This window comes from Entelurus aequoreus, linkage group LG24, assembly GCF_033978785.1.
Source record: "Entelurus aequoreus isolate RoL-2023_Sb linkage group LG24, RoL_Eaeq_v1.1, whole genome shotgun sequence".
NCBI classification, from domain to species: Eukaryota; Metazoa; Chordata; class Actinopteri; order Syngnathiformes; family Syngnathidae; genus Entelurus; species Entelurus aequoreus.
In genome coordinates this window covers 5,339,502-5,361,318 of record NC_084754.1, presented here as the reverse complement: position 1 = coordinate 5,361,318, position 21,817 = coordinate 5,339,502, and the positions used below count along the sequence as shown (strand labels likewise).

Genomic DNA, 21,817 nt, shown 5'->3' with positions numbered 1-21,817 from the left:
GACAATGCTGGAAGTTCCACAGAAAAATACCATTATTTTACCGATTTTTTCTGAATTGTTAAGATCAACCACCTTTAATAAAGTGACGATGCAAACAGTTTTGCAGAAAAATATCGTAATTTTCCAGATTTTTACTAAATTATTTAGATCAACCACCTTTAATAAAGTGACGATGCAAACAGTTTTGCAGAAAAATATCGTAATTTTACAGATTTTTACTAAATTATTTAGATCAACCACCTTTAATAAAGTGACGATGCAAACAGTTTTGCAGAAAAATATCGTAATTTTACCGATTTTTTCTGAATTGTTAAGATCAACCACCTTTAATAAAGTGACGATGCAAACAGTTTTGCAGAAAATATCGTAATTTTATAGATTTTTACTAAATTATTTAGATCAACCACCTTTAATAAAGTGACGATGCAAACAGTTCTGCAGAAAAATATCGTAATTTTACAGATTTTTACTAAATTATTTAGATCAACCACCTTTAATAAAGTGACGATGCAAACAGTTTTGCAGAAAAATATCGTAATTTTACAGATTTTTACTAAATTATTTAGATCAACCACCTTTAATAAAGTGACGATGCAAACAGTTCTGCAGAAAAATACCTAAAATATTCTACAGAGTTTTTCCAAATTATTACGATCAAACACCTTTAATGAAGTGACAATGCTGGAAGTTCCACAGAAATATACCATTATTTTACAGATTTTTTCTGAATTGTTAAGATCAACCACAATAAAGTGACTATGCAAACCGTTTTGCAGAAAAATACCTTTAATCTACAGATTGTAAGTATGGACATAGACTTTTATATAACAAGCTACATATTTAATGAAAGATAATTACTGTAATTTTACATGAATTTGAAAGTAATTTAAGAAAACAGAAAATGCTATGTATAATTAATTATTTTTCTGTAAAAGAAATAGAAATATACATAGTTTGTCATTACTGGCATATTACTTAAAATAACAGGGGGATTGTTCATTTACAGATAATGTCTTCAATTATACAGTTTTATAAACTATTTAAAAAAAAAAAGAAATTTAGAGTAAGTTAACCATAAAAATAGGATTTTTTTTACAGTTTTATATAAATCTCTTACTGATACTTGAACCGAAGTGATCTCCTCCAGATTTGACTTGGATAATTCCTCACACATAAGCAGGGAATTGTGCTGGGTCAGAATGCAGACGGCAGTTCAAGTTGAATAATTCCAGTCTTATGTCAGTCTGACTGTCTACTGATGATTTGTCATTGATTGTATCCTCATAGGCCTGTTTCTTCTCATGCCCGTTCTGATGGCCCCGACGCCCCCGAGCTTGTGCACCCCTTTGAGAACCATCAATGAGAGTCTCAGCCACAGGCGACGCTACATGGTAAGCCAATAACGGCATGGTGCAACCATGTGACATAAAGTTCACTGTACGCAGCAGGGGTATTCTATCATTTACAAAAACCCAAAACCAGTGACGTTGGCACATTGTGTAAATGGTAAATAAAAACAGAATACAATGATTTGCAAATCCTTTTCAACCTATATTCAATTGAATAGACTGCAAAGACAAGATACTTAACGTTCGAACTGGTAAACTTTGTTATTTTTTGCAAATATTAACTCATTTGGAATTTGATGCCCGCAACATGTTTCAAAAAAGCTAGCACACATGGCATAAAAGACTGAGAACGTTGAAGAATGCTCATCAAACACTTATTTGGAACATCCCACAGGTGAACAGACTAATTGGGAACAGGTGGGTGCCATGATTGGGTATAAAAGCAGCTTCCATGAAACGCTCAGTCATTCACAAACAAGGATGGGGCGAGGGTCACCCCATTTGTGAACAAATGCGTGAGCAAATTGTCAAACAGTTTAAAGAACAACATTTCTCAACCAGCTATTGCAAGGAATTTAGGGATTTCACCATCTACGGTCCGTAATATCGTCAAAAGGTTCAGAGAATCTGGAGAAATCCCTGCATGTTAGCAGCAATGCCCGTGACCTTCGATCCCTCAGGCGGTACTGCATCAAAAAGCGACATCAGTGTGTAAATGATATCACCACATGGGCTCTGGAACTCTTCAGAAAACCACTGTCAGTAACTACAGTTCATCGTTACATCTGTAAGTGCAAGCTAAAACTCTACTATGCAAAGTGAAAGCCATTTATCAACAACACCCAGAAATGGCGCTGTTTTCGCTGGGCCCGAGCTCATCTAAGATGGACTGATGCAAAGTGGAAAAGTGTTCTGTGGTCTGACGAATCCACATTTCAAATTGTTTTGGAAACTGTGGACGTCGTGTCCTCCGGACAAAAGTGGAAAAGAACCATCCGGACTGTTACAGTCGCAAAGTTGAAAAGCCAGCATCTGGTATGGTATGGGGGTGTATTAGTGCCCAAGACATGGGTAACTTACACATCTGTTAGGGCACCATTAATGCTGAAAGGTACATACAGGTTTTGGAGCAACATATGTTGCCATCCAAGCAACGCCCCTGCTTATTTCAGCAAGACAATGCCAAGCCACATGTTACAACAGCGTGGCTTCATAGTAAAAGAGTGCAGGTACTAGACTGGCCTGCCTGTAGTCCAGACCTGTCTCCCATTGAAAATGTGTGGTGCATTATGAAGCCTAAAATACCACAACGGAGACCCCCGGACTGTTGAACAACTTAAGCTGTACATCAAGCAAGAATGGGAAAGAATTCCACCTGAGAAGCTTCAAAAATGTGTCTCCTCAGTTCCCAAACATTTACTGAGTGTTGTTAAAAGGAAAGGCCATGTAACACAGTGGTAAAAATGCCCCTGTGCCAACTTTTTTGCAATTTGTTGCTTCCATTAAATTCTAAGTTAATGATTATTTGCACAAAAAAAAGAAAGTTTCTCAGTTCGAACATTAAATATCTTGTCTTTGCAGTCTATTCAATTGAATATAAGTTGAAAAGGATTTTGCAAATCATTGTATTCTGTTTTTATTTACCATTTACACAATGTGCCATCTTCACTGGTTTTGGGTTTTGTAGATAGGTCCAATAAGAGAATATTTCCACAAAGGTTGGGGGGGAATTTTGACAGGTACCGGTAGGGATGATACTCGAAACCGGTTTTCCCGGTTGTTCGATAAGAAAAGAACCGAGTCCTCGGACTCGAATCCCTTTTTGAGAACCGGTACCCGTTATCGAGGCCACTATAGTAAAGAAAAAGAGTTGGTTCTTTATTCGAATCACTTGGAACGAATCCCGTCCCGACAAGAAATGCCCCGTGTGACATCACAAGAAGTGACGTCACGTAGTTCAGTCATTTGTCACGGTGGGATGCAGCGTGCTGTGGTTCGTTCCCGGGACGCAAAACTGACGGCACCGGACGAAAGCGTGCAGGTAGGAGATGATTTATTTCTCATAAATCATACACATTACAACAGACAGGAACGAAACAAAAGGAAAGTGTGCCGTTCGCACGAGAAGCTAAAGCAAAAACTTACATAGCACAGGAATACTAGAAGCTAAGGTAACTTTAGCACAGGAATACTAGAAGCTAAGGTAACTTTAGCACAGGAATACTAGAAGCTAAGGTAACTTTAGCACAGGAATACTAGAAGCTAAGGTAACTTTAGCACAGGAATACTAGAAGCTAAGGTAACTTTAGCACAGGAATACTAGAAGCTAAGGTAACTTTAGCACAGGAATACTAGAAGCTAAGGTAACTTTAGCACAGGAATACTAGAAGCTAAGGTAACTTTAGCACAGGAATACTAGAAGCTAAGGTAACTTTAGCACAGGAATACTAGAAGCTAAGGTAACTTTAGCACAGGAATACTAGAAGCTAAGGTAACTTTAGCACAGGAATACTAGAAGCTAAGGTAACTTTAGCACAGGAATACTAGAAGCTAAGGTAACTTTAGCACAGGAATTATGAGCTGGAAAAGCAGAATGCCAACGTAACTGTTGCAAATGCAAACAATGAAGCCACGACGAGTGAGCGGAAAAGGCAGGCTTAAATAGAGTCTCTGATGAGCAACAGGTGCGCGTACAAGGCAGGTGAAAATCATAAATAACCATGGTGACTAAAACAAACCCCAGAAGTGCACAAAACAACTAAGGAAGTCCAAAATTAACAGAACATAACTAAACAAAATATGATCCGACCACATCATAATACATCACAGTTTCATATCATTTCACTTTACAGGAGTAGGAAGAAGTATCAATCAATCAATCAATGTTTATTTATATAGCCCTAAATCACAAGTGTCTCAAAGGGCTGTACAAGCCACAACGACATCCTCGTAAAGCTTATTTAATCCTTCCCCTTTCCCACTTCATACAAATATATACATCATTTACTGACCTTTTTATAATAAAAATATCTGTGAAATAGTATATACAACAGTTTTGTAATATGTAATTAATTAATTCAGTCATTATTAATATACTGAGATGAATAATATCTTATTTTCGATAAGGTTGAAAGTATTTCTCATAATTCTTCTTCTTTGTACTTTGTAAGCACTATTCATTTCAACAACCTCTTAAAGTGGATCATATCAGTACAATGTTTAACTTCTTTACTTCATCCATTCCATCATTTAATTCCACATCATTTTAGCTGTTTGCAATTTTACCAAATCATCGAACTTTAATATTTTTGACTCAATAAAAAAAGTGTCTATGTTCTCTACATCCAACATTATGTATCAGTCTAATTACATTTTTTTGTAACACGGTTAACGAATGTAGTGCACATTTGTAGTTATTTCCCCACATTTCTGCACAATAACTCAGATATAGTAATACTATAGTAGCGAGCAGTAGAGAATGTGAAGTGATTTGTTAAACCAAATATTGTGTTTTTTTCCATATACAACAACCTATCTGGACTCGATAAGAGAATCGATAAGGAATCGGTTCGATAAGAGGATTCGATAATAGGCTCAAACTCGATAATTTCTTATCAAACATCATCCCTAGGTACCGGGCATGATTGCAATAAATGAATTATTAATAAATCTAATATAAAACTCAAGGCCCGGGGGCCAGATGTGGCCCGCCACTTCTTTTTTTTTGGCCCTCGAAAGCCTGGAAATAATATGTATCAATAAAGTAATGTAACTTTTCTTACTAAATGTATTCTTTCTTTCTATTTTGGGAGAACTACAATACATATACTCCATGTAATCGCAAATTATGTTAACCTAAATATTAGGGGTGTGGGAAAAAAATCGATTCTCACGTTGTGCCATTCAGAATCGATTCTCATTTTTAAAAAAATCTATTTTTTTTTTTTTTTTTATTTATTTTTTTTAAATGTTTAAAAACATTTTTTTTTTTTTTTAAATTAATCAATCCAACAAAACATTACACAGCAATACCATAACAATGCAATCCAATTCCAAAACCAAACCCGACCCAGCAACACTCAGAACTGCAATAAACAGAGCAATTGAGAGGAGACACAAACACGACACACAACAAACCAAAAGTAGTGAAACAAAACAGTCAACAACAGTATCAATATTAGTTACAATTTCAACATAGCAGTGATTAAAAATCCCTCATTGACATTATCATTAGACATTTATAAAAATTTAAAAAAAAGAACAATAGTGTCTAGGGCTGATGTTTGATAAGGAATTATCGAGTTTGAGCCTATTATCGAATCCTCTTATCAAACCGATTCCTTATCGATTCTCTTATCGAGTCCAGATAGGTTGTTGTATATGGAAAAAAACACAATATTTGGTTTAACAAAAGCTCACTTTTATTATATAATAAAAAAATAAAATCTAATAAATAAATAAATATTGACTGTTACCCACCTAAAAAAATTAAATAAAATAAATAAATATTGACTGTTGTTACCTAAAGAATATTAAGTGGGGTTTTTCAGAAAAACAAATATATACAGTAACACAAAAACAAGCTGTCTCTGTGATCACTATAGGTGTATAAATAATAATATAGTGTTAAATAAAATCAGTCCCTTGGGCACAAAACTGAAAATAATACAGCTCTCCAAAAAGTGCACTTCTGCTGCTATTTGACATAACTGTTTGTTATGATGCTTTGACATTTTTGCACTTTATTTCTTTATTGAAAGAAAATTCTATGAAGAGAAAAGTTGTTTGCAAATGTGGTTACAATGCCAAAAAATGAAAAGTTAAAGCTAAAAAAAGAAATACACTTTATTGAGTTAACATTATTTCTTTATGGGGGAAAGATGTTATGAGCTAGAGAATATAACAACTACACTACCCAGCATGCAACGGGAGTTACGAGCATGCGCGGTAGCCCCGAAAAGTGTTGCATGTTGCCACGCTGTGAAAGTAAACGTCAAGAACTCAGCCAACACGCCTCGTCTGCATTATTTATAATTAGACAAACAACACATCTACAGTGTGATTTTGTTTTGTTTACAAGGAAAGAAAAACAAAAGTTCAAAAAGGGAGATGTGTTGTATATATATGTATGTGCTGCGGTTGTTTTAAGAACGTTGCGACAGCTGCCGTAAAGGAGGTGCGTTGCTAGCCTGGTTGCTATGTTTCCGGTTGGTCGTAAAAGTGTTCGTCATGTGTTTTACCCTGCTCAAATCTCTCTGTAAAGTTATTCGTTGGATTATACCTTTTGTTTTGAACTTTATTACACCTTGGAGCGCTTTTTCTCGTCCATTGTTTTCCTGCTTTCGCTATCTGCGCCTAATGACTGAGCTACATGACGTCATTTCTTGTGATGTCCCACGGAGCATTTCTGGTCGGGACGGGATTCCACTCTTTTTCTTTACTATAGTGGTCTCGATAACGGGTACCGGTTCTCAAAAAGGTATTCGAGTCCGAGGACTCGGTTCTTTTCTTATCAAACAACCGGGAAAACCGGTTTCGAGTATCATCCCTAATAGTGTCACATCGCATCTCATAAGCTTGACAACACACTGTGTCCAATATTTTCACAAAGATAAAATAAGTCATATTTTTGGTTCATTTAATAGTTCAAACAAATGTACATTATTGCAATCAGTTGATAAAACATTGTCCTTTACAAGTCTAAAAGCTTTTTACAAAAATCTACTACTCTGCTTGCATGTTAGCAGACTGGGGTAGATCCTGCTGAAATCCAATGTATTGAATGAATAGAGAATCGTTTTGAATCGGGGAAAAATCGTTTCTGAATCTAGAATCGTGTTGAAATGGAAAAAAAACGATTTTGAATCGAATCGTGACCCCAAGAATCGATATTGAATGGAATCGTGGGACACCCAAAGATTTACAGCCCTACTACTGGCTGGTTGCATTGTATTCTTTGATGTTTGATGTTTCCCTCTTACACACATGTTTATGTGTACTGTGGCTATGAGTTTTTCTTTTCCTTGGCCTTCCGCCCGAATGCAACTGAGATAGATCCTGTTCTGTCTCCCTGCAATGTTTGTCTGATTTTGAATGGGATTGTGCTGAAAATCTTTATTTCCCCTTTGGGGATTAATCAAGTATTTCTGATCCTGATTCTGATTCATCCCTCACTCATTACTACTAGATTGATTATATCTTGCCTGCTTTGCAACCTGAAATACTGAATGGAAATTCAAGCTGGAATTGAGTCAAAGCACACTCCCACCCAATGTTACCCATGAGTCCTCCACCCACTACAATGCTGCTGAAATTGCCAATAATTCGGCTGTAAACTGTTCTTTCCTTAACTGCAGTCTGCAACTTTGGTACTACAAAAGCAAAGCATGTGCTTGGATCTTTTGAACTTCTACCAACACTGCCACACTCCCACTCGACCCATGAACTTTTACCTTTTGCTGTATCCATAAGTCAACCGAAACACCAGGGAGCAACCGTTTATAGTACAGATAAAGAAAACTGTTTTTGGGTGAACCCCAAGTCTTTTCTTATGCTTGTACCCCTCAATGTAAAACACATTGAGCTCTCTCACTCTTCCGCCAACTTTTTTACAATATGTTGCTGTCATTAAATTCTAAGTTAATGATTATTTGCCCACAAAAAAAATACGTTCCTCATTTCGAACATTAAATATCTTGTCTTTGCAGTCTATTCAATTGAATATAAGTTGAAAAGGATTTGCAAATTATCGTATTCTGTTTTTATTTACGTTAATCACGTAATATCACGTTTATTTACACAACGTGCCAACTTCATTGGTTTTGGGTTTTGTACTTGCCTTAGTAATGATTTATTAAAAAGTACCTATAACTAATTACTTTTTAAAAGTACTTTTCCAAAGACTGCTCCTTGGATCTGAACAGTCTTCCAGCGTTGCGATGACATCAACCGCCCACAAATGTGCAAATGTTCCCACACTGCCGACTTCAGTTCTTTTGGGGGTGGGAACAGTTACCTGCTTGGCTCCTGACCAGATCCCCGAACCACCTCATCTGGCTCCTCTCCATGTGGAGGAGCAGCGGCTTTACTTTGAGCTCCTCCCGGATGACAGAGCCTCTCACCCTATCTCTAAGGGAGAGCCCGCCACCCGGCGGAGGAAACTCATTTTGGCCGTTTGTACCCGTGATCTTGTCCTTTCGGTCATAACCCAAAGCTCATGACCATAGGTGAGGATGGGAACGTAGATCGACCGGTAAATTGAGAGCTTTGCCTTCCGGCTCAGCTCCTTCTTCACCACAACGGATCGATACAGCATCCGCATTACTGAAGACGCCGCACCGATCCGCCTGCCGATCTCACGATCCACTCTTCCCTCACTCGTGAACAAGACTCCGAGGTACTTGAACTCCTCCACTTGGGGCAGGGTCTCCTCCCCAACCCGGAGATGGCACTCCACCCTTTTCCGGGCGAGAACCATGGACTCGGACTTGGAGGTGCTGATTGTCATCCCAGTCGCTTCACACTCGGCTGCGAACCGATCCAGCGAGAGCTGAAGATCCTGGCCAGATGAAGCCATCAGGACCACATCATCTGCAAAAAGCAGAGACCTAATCCTGCAGCCACCAAACAAGATCCCCTCAACGCCCTGACTGCGCCTAGAAATTCTGTCCATAAAAGTTATGAACAGAATCGGTGACAAAGGGCAGCCTTGGCGGAGTCCAACCCTCACTGGAAACGTGTCCGACTTACTGCCGGCAATGCGGACCAAGCTCCGACACTGATCATACAGGGAGTGGACCGCCACAATCAGACAGTCCAATATCCCATACTCTCTGAGCGCTCCCCACAGGACTTCCCGAGGGACACGGTCGAATGCCGTCTCCAAGTCCACAAAGCACATGTTTTTTAACGGGCATGTCGTCACGTAATGACATTGCTATTTTTTACGAGCAGAGGAGCATGTTCGGCAGCGCACAATCACAGAGTACTTACAAGCAGACACAGTGTGTAGACAGAAAAGGGAGAACGGACGCATTTTGGCTTAAAAACTGAAGATAAAGATTAAGTTATAACACTGAAACGCCCTCAGGAAGAGGTGCTTTAAGACATGGCTAGCTAGCGGCTAACGTCCAGCCGCAGTCGGCAGTGTTTTAGCTACTTCTAAATCACTAAATCTCGCCTCCATGGCGACAAATAAAGTACGTTTCTTACGTGTATCATCCCTGCAGGACGAGGAATAGCTAAACATGCTTCACTACACACCGTAGCTCACCGGCGTCACAATGTAAACAAACGCCATGGGTGGATCTACACCTGACATCCACTGTAATGATACCAAGTACAGGAGTGTATCTAGTCGATACTACTATGATTACATCAATATTTTTTAGCATCACAAAATCATTTTTTCGTTTTTTTTCCCATTTAATTTATGTTTATAAAGTCAGGAAATACGTCCCTGAACACATGAGGACTTTGAATATGACCAATGTATGATCCTGTAACTACTTGGTATCGGATCGTTACCAAAATGTGTGGTATCATCCAAAACTAATGTAAAGCATCCAAATAACAGAAGAATAAGTGATTATTACATTTGAACAGAAGTGTAGATAGAACATGTTGAAACAGAAAGTAAGCAGATATTAACAGAACGCCTCGGGATCCCCCGGGAGGAGCTGGACGAAGTGGCAGAGGAGAGGAAAATCTGGGCTTCCCTGCTTAGGCTGCTGCCCCCGTGACCCGACCTCGGATAAGCGGAAGAAGATGGATGGATGGATGGATGGATGGATGTAGATAGAACATGTTGAAACAGAAAGTAAGCAGATATTAACAGTAAATGAACAAGTAGATTAATAATTCATTTTCTTCCACTTGTCTTTAATAATTTTGACAAAAATAATAGAATGATAAATGACACAATATGTTACTGCATATGTCAGCAGACTAATTAGGAGCCTTTTTTTTCTTACTAATAAAAGACAAGTTGTCTTGTATGTTCACTATTTTATTTAAGGACAAAATTGCAATAAGAAACATATGTTTAATGTACCCTAACATTTTTTTGTTAAAATAAAGCCAATAATGCCATTTTTTGTGGCCCCCGTTATTTTGAAAAGTATCAAAGTATCGAAAGAAATTTTGGTACCGGTATCGGTACCAAAATATTGGTATAGGGACAACCCTACCTGTAACTGTAGCACATAATGATGACTTTGTTTTTCTTTGTGTTGCAGAAGCACAACTTTCCTGTCAATTACACCATCAGAGTTCACCATGAGGAGCTTTTTAAACTATCAAACATCAGCAAAATGGTAAACATGTGAACGAGTCGCTTGTTTTCTTACTACTTTGCGACTAAAGTGTATTGATGGACGGGTGCTCTCCTCTTCTTCTTCTTCTTCTTCTTAGAAATTACAGATGGGCGAGTTAGATGAACTAGTCTTCCAGAGGCTGTGGTTCCTTGTTAACCAGGGCGTGTTAAAAAAGGTAAGCATTCACCAACATTTATGGGAATTTTCTGTCTCAATCCCCCCCAGGGGACCTTTTTTTTTTTTAACGTCCCCCTGAAGTTCACGGTTGTTGTTTTTTGTTATCTGTACAGTACAGGCCAAAAGTTTAGACACACCTTCTCATTCTATGTGTTTTCTTTATTTTCATGACTATTTACATTTTAGATTGTCACTGAAGGCATCAAAACTATGAATGAACACATGTGGAGTTATGTACTTAACAAAAAAAGGTGAAATAACTGGAAAAAAATGAGGTGGCGACTTGTCCAGGGTGTACCCCCGCCCATACTTGCCAACCCTCCCGTTTTTAGCGGGAGACTCCCGGTATTCAGCCGGAGCTGGAGGCCACGCCCCCTCCAGCTCAATGCGGACCTGAGTGGAGACAGCCGGTTCTCACGTCCGCTTTCCCACAATATAAACAGCTTGCCTGCCCAATGACGTCATAACTGTAGAATGATCGAGGGCGAGTTCTTGGTTTCTTATGTGGGTTTATTGTTAGGCAGTTTCATTGACGTCCTCCCAGCGCGGTAACAACACACAACAACAGCAGTCACGTTTAGTCTACCGTAAAGCAGTTCGTCTGCCGTAAACAGCAATGTTGTGATACTCTTAAACAGGACAATACTGCCATCTACTGGATAGCCTCCAGAACACTGAAATTCAAGTATTTCTTTTATTTATATGTATAATAAAATAAATATATATATATATATATATATATATATATATATATATATATATATATATATATATATATATATATATATATAGCTAGAATTCACTGAAAGTCAAGTATTTCATACATATGTATGTATATATATATATATATATATATATATATATATATATATATATATATATATATATATATATAGCTAGAATTCACTGAAAGTCAAGTATTTCATACATATGTATATATATATATATATATATATATATATATATATATATATATATATATATATATATATATATATATATATGAAATACTTGAGTTGGTGAATTCTAGCTTAAATATATTCCCCTCTTAACCACGCCCCCAACCACTTATACTCAGGAGCGACTTATGTGTGAAATTATTAACACATTACCGTAAAATATCAAATAATATTATTTAGCTCATTCACGTAAGAGACTAGACGTATAAGATTTCATGGGATTTAGCGATTAGGAGTGACAGATTGTTTGGTAAACGTATAGCATGTTCTATATGTTATAGTTATTTGAATGACTCTTACCATAATATGTTACGTTAACATACCAGGCACCTTCTCAGTTGGTTATTTATGCCTCATATAACGTACACTTATTCAGCCTGTTGTTCACTATTCTTTATTTATTTTAAATTGCCTTTCAAATGTCTATTCTTGGTGTTGGCTTTTATCAAATACATTTCCACAAAAAATTTGCGAGTTATATGTTTTTTTCCTTCTTAATTATGCATTTTTGGCCGGAGCGACTTATACTCCGAAAAATACGGTAATTATAACCGCACAATACAGAAACAAATAAAAGCATCAATAAGCAAACAAGCAAACAATTTACAGTCACAGAATAATTATTACCATATAAATATAACTACACAATACAAAACCAAACAAAAATCATCAACAAGCAAACTAATTTACAGACTCAGATAAAATATTACTTTCCTTTTAAAAACCTGTTTAATTTCAATGCCGGTGAGAATTCGAGGCAGGTTATTCCAGAGCGATACAGATCTATAAATAAAAGATTTCCACAAAGCATTCTTCCTGGGACAAGGGAGTACAAAATGCCCCTCACTAGACGCCCTGGTATTATGATTATGTATAGTGCTACTGTAAACTATTTGGGCCATGAGAAAAGCAGGAGTTTTACTACCGGTTACTGATTTGAACAATATAAGAGTATCAGCTGACAAACAGCTGTGAAAAATGTATATATTACTTGTACAGCCCTTACCTTTGGGCTGGTACCGAGGGCGACTGTGTTGACCAGTTTGACGCGTGTAAATGATAGAATGTCCAGTACTGTAGAACTGTGTTTGGATATGACAATCCGTTTATTCCAGCTATCTAAATTAAATCAAATGTAAGTTATATAACATAAAGTATGCTAACCTTGAATGGCACATTGTCACGGCAAGACACGACACGTCACGTCACAAACACGAACACGACCACGACCACGTCACGAACACGGTCGAAAACTGTTTGTCCTCCAATCGCCCTGCCCATGCTCACACCTGAACCCAATTTAAAGGAGGCTACCATGGTAACCGCACCATGGCAACAGTCCCCTCCCTGTCAACACTTCCTGGTTCTTAACAAGAAGTGGGCGGAGCAATCTGCCGCAAAGGAAATTCATCATGCTGAACCCAACAATCAATTACAGAAAATAAAAACAAAAACAATATAAACAAATAAGGAATTTTGGCTCCAACACTCCGGCCCCCAATTGAGAAGGGCAGGATGCCATGAACAATTCAAAATAAATAAAAATGGAGCCATAAATATAAACAAATAACCATCTTTGAGTTAGAGTTTTTTTCAGTTTTGATTTTAGCAGAACACACCAATGCTTTTTTATCTGGATAAGTCTCCGTGACTCTTCCAAGTAACCAAGAGCCACGTGGAGCGGCGTTGTCTGCGATCAGTACAAAATGTCATTTTGGGATGAGACTTCTTCTCTGTTCGCTCCACCTCTGCCGCTCCTGTAGCAAAGGTAAATACTCTCTTAACCAGCGTTTCCAGCATAGGTCAGAGATGTTTTGGACTTGTCTTCTTTTTTAGTGCAGCTTTAATCCGCATCATTTCCTGATCCACTTTGTCACTTAGTGATTTCCTCGTTTGACTCATCTCCAATAGAGTCATTTTCAGGATCCAGGCGACTGACCTCTCAGGGTCCTCCGCTGCGATCCCATACTCCAACATATCAGCTGGCCATTCTTCCTCTGTTTCTTCCGAAACATTTCCTGATCCACTTCAACTCCTCTTGAGGCTTTGTCTGCAGGAATTTGAGTGGTATTAATGTACCGCCATTGGGTGACATCAGATGTTTTGCATCTTTCCCTCCTTTTCCGATTAAGTATGCGTTGCCTAGCAGTGCACTGTTTGTTGGGCAAAGACACATCATCCTTTTTAAAGGGAAATTCCAAAGTGTAGCGTCCATTTTGAAGCTTGCACGTATCAGTCATGACCTTCATGAACTTCATGTCATCTCTAGAAATGTCTTCTTGGTATTCTGATGACCTGTCGTGTATATCATGGTTGTATTGATTGTGCAGCAGCTCCTCTTGCTTTGTTATGGAGATCCTGTTGACAGTAGTAGTGGAGCAGCCAATCTAACTCCTCTTCTTACTGTAATCAGGATTGCCATTGATGACCCACCCCAATAGGGTCTTAACGGCATATGGTCCATTTCCATGACTGTTCACCACTTCCCAGGGTTCAAGCAGTTTCGATGCGTTGGTCCCAATCACTAGCTCTACATCGGCTTGAATACGAGGAAGAGTGACGCCATCCAAGTATGGCCATTTAGCCAACTCCTCTTCATTGATGAGGTTGTTTGTAGTTACGGGCATCCTTTTTTGGGTGTAGACCTTGGGAAGATCGTAGAACTGTTGCCCAGTAAGGCTTGAAATCTTTAAGTCTGTCAGCATGTAACTGGAAACTGATGTTTTTGGGCCCATGGTTAGGAGATTGATTTTAGTTTTTCTTCCTTTCAAGTTGAGCTTGGTCATCAAATTTTCAGAACAGAATGTGTCTGTGCTTCCCGGATCCAAGAATGCATAGGTTTTTATGACTGGGTGTTCTTTGCTGGACTTTATCTGTACAGGCAGAATTGACAGAATTCCATTTCCAGCCCCCGTTTGTTCACATGTTTGCAGCGATATTTGTGCATTACTCACAGATGGTCCCCTTGCCTTATTTTGGTTTGGAATTATGTTGCTTGCTCTTTCCTTCTGACCAATATGAAGCAGACTTGGATGGTTTTGCTTGCATATCTTGCAGGTCAAGCGCTTATCACAATGCCTGCTAAGATGTCCAACATGAAGACACCCAAAACAGATTCCTTTCTGTCTTATGAAAGTTAACTTCTCTCTGTGGGTCTTCTCCTCCATATGAGGACACTGGTCAAGAGCATGATTTTTAAAGCAGCAAAGACAGGCGTTTGTGGTATGAGCAGGTGCACTTTGCTTTGGAGCAGGTTTGAATCTGGTTTTATTTTCCGCATCAGGGGTTTCGATTTTAATGGTTGTGGCAAAACTGCTACCTTGGAATTTGGGTTTACCTTGTGATTTCATTCCTTTTACAGGGTTACTTCCTGTACTTTGTGGTGCATTCTGGATGTCTCCAAAGACTGGGTCTGAGACAATTTTCACCTGTCGCTCAATAAATGCAACAATGTCTGTGAACTGAGGTCTGCGATGGTGGTTTTCCATGATGTTGCATGCAGAGACTCTCCAGCTTTCTCGCAGCTTGTACGGCAGCTTGAAGATTACAGTTTTCATGTGAGCGGACATATTAAGTTCCTGCATATACTGCACGTTTTCCATGGCAGTGCAACATTCTCGAAGGTACAGTGAGTAGGCTTGCAGAGCTCGTACATCTTCAGACTTCACCACAGGCCAGTTGAACACTTTCTCCATGTAAGCTGCTGTTATCTGGTATTGGTCACCAAAGTGTTTTTCCAATAAAAACTTTGCCATCTCATAGCCTCTTTCTGGGGGCATGTGTTGACAGCTACGTACCAGTTCTTTAGGTTGACCCCTAGTGTACATTTCCAGATAGTACAAACAGTCTCCTTTGTTGCTTGTGTTTTTCTCAACGCATTGCACAAATGCTCTGACAAAGGTTCTGTACAGTAATGGATTACCGTCAAAATAGGGAATCTCCCTTGGTGGGAGTAGATGAGAAGTTTGCAACGACATTTGCAATGTTGCAATCTCATTTTGTCTGTGCAATAAATCACATAAAGTGGGGGTGCCATTGGTTGGAGGGGAAATGTTAGTTTGCTGTACAGGGGGGTCCATGTGGGTTGTAGGGCTGTGGTCCTGCACTGTATTCCAAGAGACCTGCTGCTGTTTTGATAAAGACGGTGGTGGTTGCAGTTGTACCTGTATGGGTTTAGGGTGTGAAAGCATGGACTGTTGCTCTTGCCAAAAGGTGGGTGGTTGAATGGGAAGTGGTGTCCTATATTGTAGTTGCCATGCTGTTATTTGTTGTTGCTCAGATGGATGGTGAATAGACTGTGGTGGAGGTGGTGGTGAAGTTTGGCTTGACTGCTGCTGTGTGAGGGGTTGATAGTCCTTAGCCTGGGGGTTGAGAGTGACTGGTGCTTTAGCCTGGGGGTTGAGAGTGACTGGTGCTTTAGCCTGGGGGTTGAGAGTGACTGGTGGTTCCTTGGTTCTCTGTAAGTAGGAGCTCATGCCATCAGATGCTGTATGGGAGGAAGCATGAAGGCTGGGAGCTTTTAAAACTGCTAATTTCGCATCAGCAGCTGCCAATTGAGCATCCAGATCCATCTTTTCCTTTTTCTTTCTGATTCTTTCCCTCTCCTCTTCCAATTTCCTTTTTATCCTTTCCTCCTCCTCTTCCAATGCATGTTTTTCCTTTAGAGCTGCAGAGCGGACAGCGAGGGCAGCCCTTTCGGCCTGTGCCTGTCTGCGAGCTGAGGAGGTGCTTGACCGACTAGAACCAGAGTGTGTGTGACTCCCATGTGATTTGTGACTTATAACATTAGAAATGCTGTCATTTGGATTAATTTCGCTTTCCAAATCCTCAATATTTTCCAGGGTTGGTGTTTTTATCCAGGTGTTAACATGCTCAATAAATTCATGTACATTGATCAATTTGGCTTTGTACCATATGTCGTTTTTGATTTGGTCCTCTGTAGGTAGAATTGGTAGGAGGGATTGGTGTGCACTTGCAGCTTCCTTTACAACATTGAGATATTTGGTGAAAGACGATTGCACTTCCATTTTGTCCTCTCCAATTTCCATCCTCTCCATGATAAGTTTCTGCATGTTGCTTGCTTTGTTTAATTTGGATCTTCTCTCCTTCTGAAGTGTTTCAATTCTCATCAGTAGAGCCTTTGGTGTCATTTTCACTGTGCGTTTTTTTACAGCAGATGTTTGATTTGTGTCCACCTGATTTTCCATGTCTGCAGGCTGTGACTGATTTTCAGTCATTTCTGACAATTCAGCCTGTGAGGGTTCCATTTGACCTTTAATTGTGTCACCAATTGAATGCGTTAACTTTAACTCCTCCATTAACGCATGATCATGTATTTCCAAAGCATCATGTTTGCCTTTTCCAGGATCCATGATTATACACAACCCACAAATTCAAAATCAAATCAAATATATGGAAACCTTGTTAATGTCAGTCAAAACACCAAAAATCAAAACCCGCAATTATTAATTTGCATTTGTTCAAATCAAACCTCACCCACGAACGGGCTTGCACAAGGAATCATAAAACACCACCTTGTAATTGAAATGTACCCACGAACGGGTTGCAATCATGCACAAAACCTCATAGAAATGTACCCACGAACGGGTTAAATAACAATGAATATTAACCACCAATGCATTGGATTTGTTGTTTCTGTCTTTGTGTGCACACACTATTATATGGCCATCTATTAACCCGTGTAGCGCGCTACATACCTTTACTTTGTTCTTGTCTTCAAAAGAGTTTCTTCGAAAAGAGTTCAATATCTTCGAAAAGAGTACTTCAAACAGCGTTGCGTGTCCCAGCGCTGCTCAGCTGTCACTCAAAACGGCGAGGGCTGCGGCTGCCGTGGCTGTTGTTCGATCAGCGCGACGTCCTCCGTCTTGATCAGCACGGCGTCCTCCGTCTGCCTGTCGCTGCGTTGCTCCTGGCTCCAAACGACGCTCCTGGCTCCAAACGACGATCCCGTCCGCTCTTCTCCCGGTCCAAAGGAGGCGAAACAGCCCGGCCTGTGGCTGAACACCGTCCCAGTGTGCGCTCCAGGTGCACACACTGCGCGCTGCTTGCAGTCTATTTACTTCCTGTTCCTAATGAAGTGTCCACTTCTTACTGACATTCAAACTTAGTCCTTTTCCAAAACGAATGAAGACTAAAGTTTTCGACTTATTGTACAGCCCTTACCTTTGGGCTGGTACCGAGGGCGACTGTGTTGACCAGTTTGACGCGTGTAAATGATAGAATGTCCAGTACTGTAGAACTGTGTTTGGATATGACAATCCGTTTATTCCAGCTATCTAAATTAAATCAAATGTAAGTTATATAACATAAAGTATGCTAACCTTGAATGGCACATTGTCACAGCATTGTCACGGCAAGACACGACACGTCACGTCACAAACACGAACACGACCACGTCACGAACACGGTCGAAAACTGTTTGTCCTCCAATCGCCCTGCCCATGCTCACACCTGAACCCAATTTAAAGGAGGCTACCATGGTAACCGCACCATGGCAACAGTCCCCTCCCTGTCAACACTTCCTGGTTCTTAACAAGAAGTGGGCGGAGCAATCTGCCGCAAAGGAAATTCATCATGCTGAACCCAACAATCAATTACAGAAAATAAAAACAAAAACAATATAAACAAATAAGGAATTTTGGCTCCAACATTACTTAAAGGCCTACTGAAAGCCACTACTACCGACCACGCAGTCTGATAGTTTATATATCAATGATGAAATCTTAACATAGCAACACATGCCAATACTTAACTTATAAAGTGCAATTTTAAATTTCCCGGCAAACTTCCGGCTGAAAACGTTTCGATATGATGACGTTTGCGCGTGACGTCAACTGTTGAAGCGGAAGTATTCGGAGCCCATTGAATCCAATACAAAAAGCTCGGGTTTCATCTCAAAATTCCACAGTATCTGGACATCTGTGTTGGTGAATCTTTTGCAATTTGTTTAATGAACAATGAAGACTGCAAAGAAGAAAGTTGTAGGTGGGATCGGTGTATTAGCGGCTGGCTGTAGCAACACAACCAGGAGGACTTTGAGGATAGCAGACGCGCTAGCCGAACGACCTCACCTTGACTTCCTCCGTCTCCGGGCCGCCGACCGCATCGGTGATCGGGTGAAGTCCTTCGTCGTACCGTCGATCGCTGGAACGCAGGTGAGCACGGGTGTTGATGAGCAGATGAGGGCTGGCGTAGGTGGATAGCTAATATTTTTAGCATAGCTCTGTCGAGGTTCCGTAGCTAAGTTAGTTTCAATGGCGTCGTTAGCAACAGCATTGCTAAGCTTCGCCACGCTGGAAAGCATTAACCGTGTAGTTACATGTCCAGAGTTTGGTAGTATTGTTGATCTTCTGTCTATCCTTCCAGTCAGGGGCGTATTTGTTGTTTCTATCTGCAGTTAAGCCCGATGCTATCACGTTAGCTCAGTAGCTAAAGAGCTTCACCGATGTATTGCCGTGGAGATAAAAGTCACTGTGAATGTCCATTTCGCATTCTCGACTCTCATTTTCAAGAGGATATAGTATCCGAGGTGGTTTAGAATACAAATCCGTGATCCACAATACAAAAAGGAGGGAGTGTGGAATCTAATGAGCCAGCCTGTACCTAAGTTACGGTCAGAGCGAAAAATGATACGTCCTGCTCTGCACGCTAGTCCTTCACTATCACGTTCCTCATCCACGAATCTTTCATCCTGGCTGAAATTAATGGGGTAATCGTCGCTTTCTCGGTCCGAATCTCGGTCCGAATCTCGCTACTGGTGTAAACAATGGGGAAATGTGAGCAGTCCTTCCTCCGGTGTCGTCACGCTACTTCCGGTAGGGGCAAGGCTTTTTTTTATCAGAGACCAAAAGTTGCAAACTTTATCGTCGATGTTCTCTACTAAATCCTTTCAGCAAAAATATGGCAATATCGCGAAATGATCAAGTATGACACATAGAATGGATCTGCTATTCCCGTTTAAATAAAAAAAATTCATTTCAGTAGGCCTTTAAAAGAAAACTGGTTTTGTTTAAAAACATTTTACCCAAACATTTAATAAAGTCAATTACAAAAAGGCAAGAAGAGAAATATCCGACACTTATAAATAAAAGTAAATATGCACAGCAGATATGGACATCTACATCAACTATATGATATGCCCGAGTGGCTGGACAAGACAGATAAATAAATAAAAAATTACAATAAATCAATTTTTATTAAAAACAATTTTTTATTAAGACTTGTTACAAATGAGAATTGCGATTCGCTCAAAAATCTTTTTTTTTTTTTACGCCCCTAATGTTTACAGTCTTCTTACCCTCTTAAAAAGTGATTGTCACACACACACTAGGTGCGGTGAAATTACCCTCTGCATTTGACCCATCACCCTCACCCCCTGGGAGGTGAGGGGAGCAGTGGGAATCATTTTGGTGATTTAACCCCCAATTCCAACCCTTGATGCTGAGTGCCAAGCAGGGAGGTAATGGGCCCCATTTTTATAGTCTTTGGTATGACTCGGCCGGGGTTTGAACTCACAACCTACCGATCTCAGGGCGGACACTCTGACCACTAGGCCACTGAGCAGGTCTCCCTGCAAATAATATGGCATGGAACTGAGGATTTGAGGAAAAACTGGAGAATAATTCAAATTAATGCCGTGTAAAAATATATATATATACAGTACAGGCCAAAAGTTTGGACAAACCTTCTCATTTCAATGCATTGTCTTTATTTTCATGATTATTTACATTGTAGATTGTCACTAAAGGCATCAAAACTATGACGCCTGTGAAGTGAAAACCATTTCTTGAAGCTCATCGAGAGAATGCCAAGAGTGTGCAAAGCAGTAATCACAGCAAAGAGTGGCTATTTTGAAGAAACTAGAATATAAAACATGTTTTCAGTTATTTCACCTTTTTCTGTTAAGTACATAACTCCACGTGTGTTCATAATTATTCCTCGTCCTGCAGGGATGATACTTGTAAAAAACTCACTTTAATTGTCGCCGTGGAGGCGAGGATTACTGATTTAGCAGTAGCTAAAACATTGCCGCTAACTAGCTAGCCATGTCTTAAAGCACCTCTTCCTGAGGGCGTTTCAGTGTTATAACTTCACCTTTATCGTTAGTTTTTAAGCCAAAATGCGTCCGTTCTCCCCTTTCTGTCTACTTGTATGTACTCAGTGATTGTGCGCTGCCGAACATGCTCCTCTGCTCGTAAAACCAGCAATGCCACGACAGCGCGCCGGCATGCGGCACTTTTCAAACAGAGTATAGTACCGTTTTTGATTCATTAGTACCGCAATACTATACTAGTATCGCGATACTATACTAGTACCGGTATACAGTACAACCCGACACAAAACACATTTTTAGATATTCAAATATATATAAAAATATGTGGCAAAAGTGGATAGTGCATCCCCCGCCCAGTTCATCACGTTTCATGTGTCAGGTAAACCATGACGAATGGGGGGCATATGAATCCCCTTCCTACTGAAGCTGTAGCCTTAACTGAGCAAAACCAAACAGTGAAGCAAAGTCTAAACCAGGGGTCACCAACGCGGTGCCCGCGGGCACCAGGTAGCCCGTAAGGACCACATGAGTAGCCCGCTGGCCTGTTCTAAAAAAATAGCTCAAATAGCAGCACTTACCAGTGAGCTGTCTCTATTTTTTTTATTTTTTTTATTTACTAGCTAGCTGGTCTCGCTTTGCTCGACATTTTTAATTCTAAGTGAGACAAAACTCAAATAGAATTTGAAAATCCAATAAATATTTTAAAGACTTGGTCTTCACTTGTTTAAATAAATTCATACATTTTTTAACTTTGCTTCTTATAACTTTCAGAAAGACAATTTTAGAGAAAAAACACATATACCTTTTTACCTTTTAAATTCCTTCCTCTTCTTTCCTGACAATTTAAATCAATGCTCAAGTAAATTTATTTTTTTTATTGTAAAGAATAATAAATACATTTTAATTTAATTCTTCATTTTAGCTTCTGTTTTTTCGACGAAGAAT

General features: G+C 39.6%; 1 protein-coding gene across 7 annotated transcripts in view; it reads left to right on the top strand.

Moving 5' to 3' along the window:
* Positions 1 to 21,817, top strand: part of il34 (interleukin 34) — a 261,834-nt gene that overhangs the window by 200,565 nt on the left and 39,452 nt on the right. For 6 of the 7 annotated variants that reach the window (XM_062036122.1, XM_062036121.1, XM_062036120.1 and 3 more), the window contains 3 exons: positions 1,288 to 1,391; positions 10,586 to 10,663; positions 10,761 to 10,838. In XM_062036122.1, coding sequence (XP_061892106.1) covers positions 1,288 to 1,391; positions 10,586 to 10,663; positions 10,761 to 10,838 — 260 coding nt within the window. Of the gene's footprint in view, positions 1 to 1,287; positions 1,392 to 3,303; positions 3,391 to 10,585; positions 10,664 to 10,760; positions 10,839 to 21,817 lie in introns of those variants that run through there. The other variant, XM_062036125.1, reaches the window with a different exon arrangement.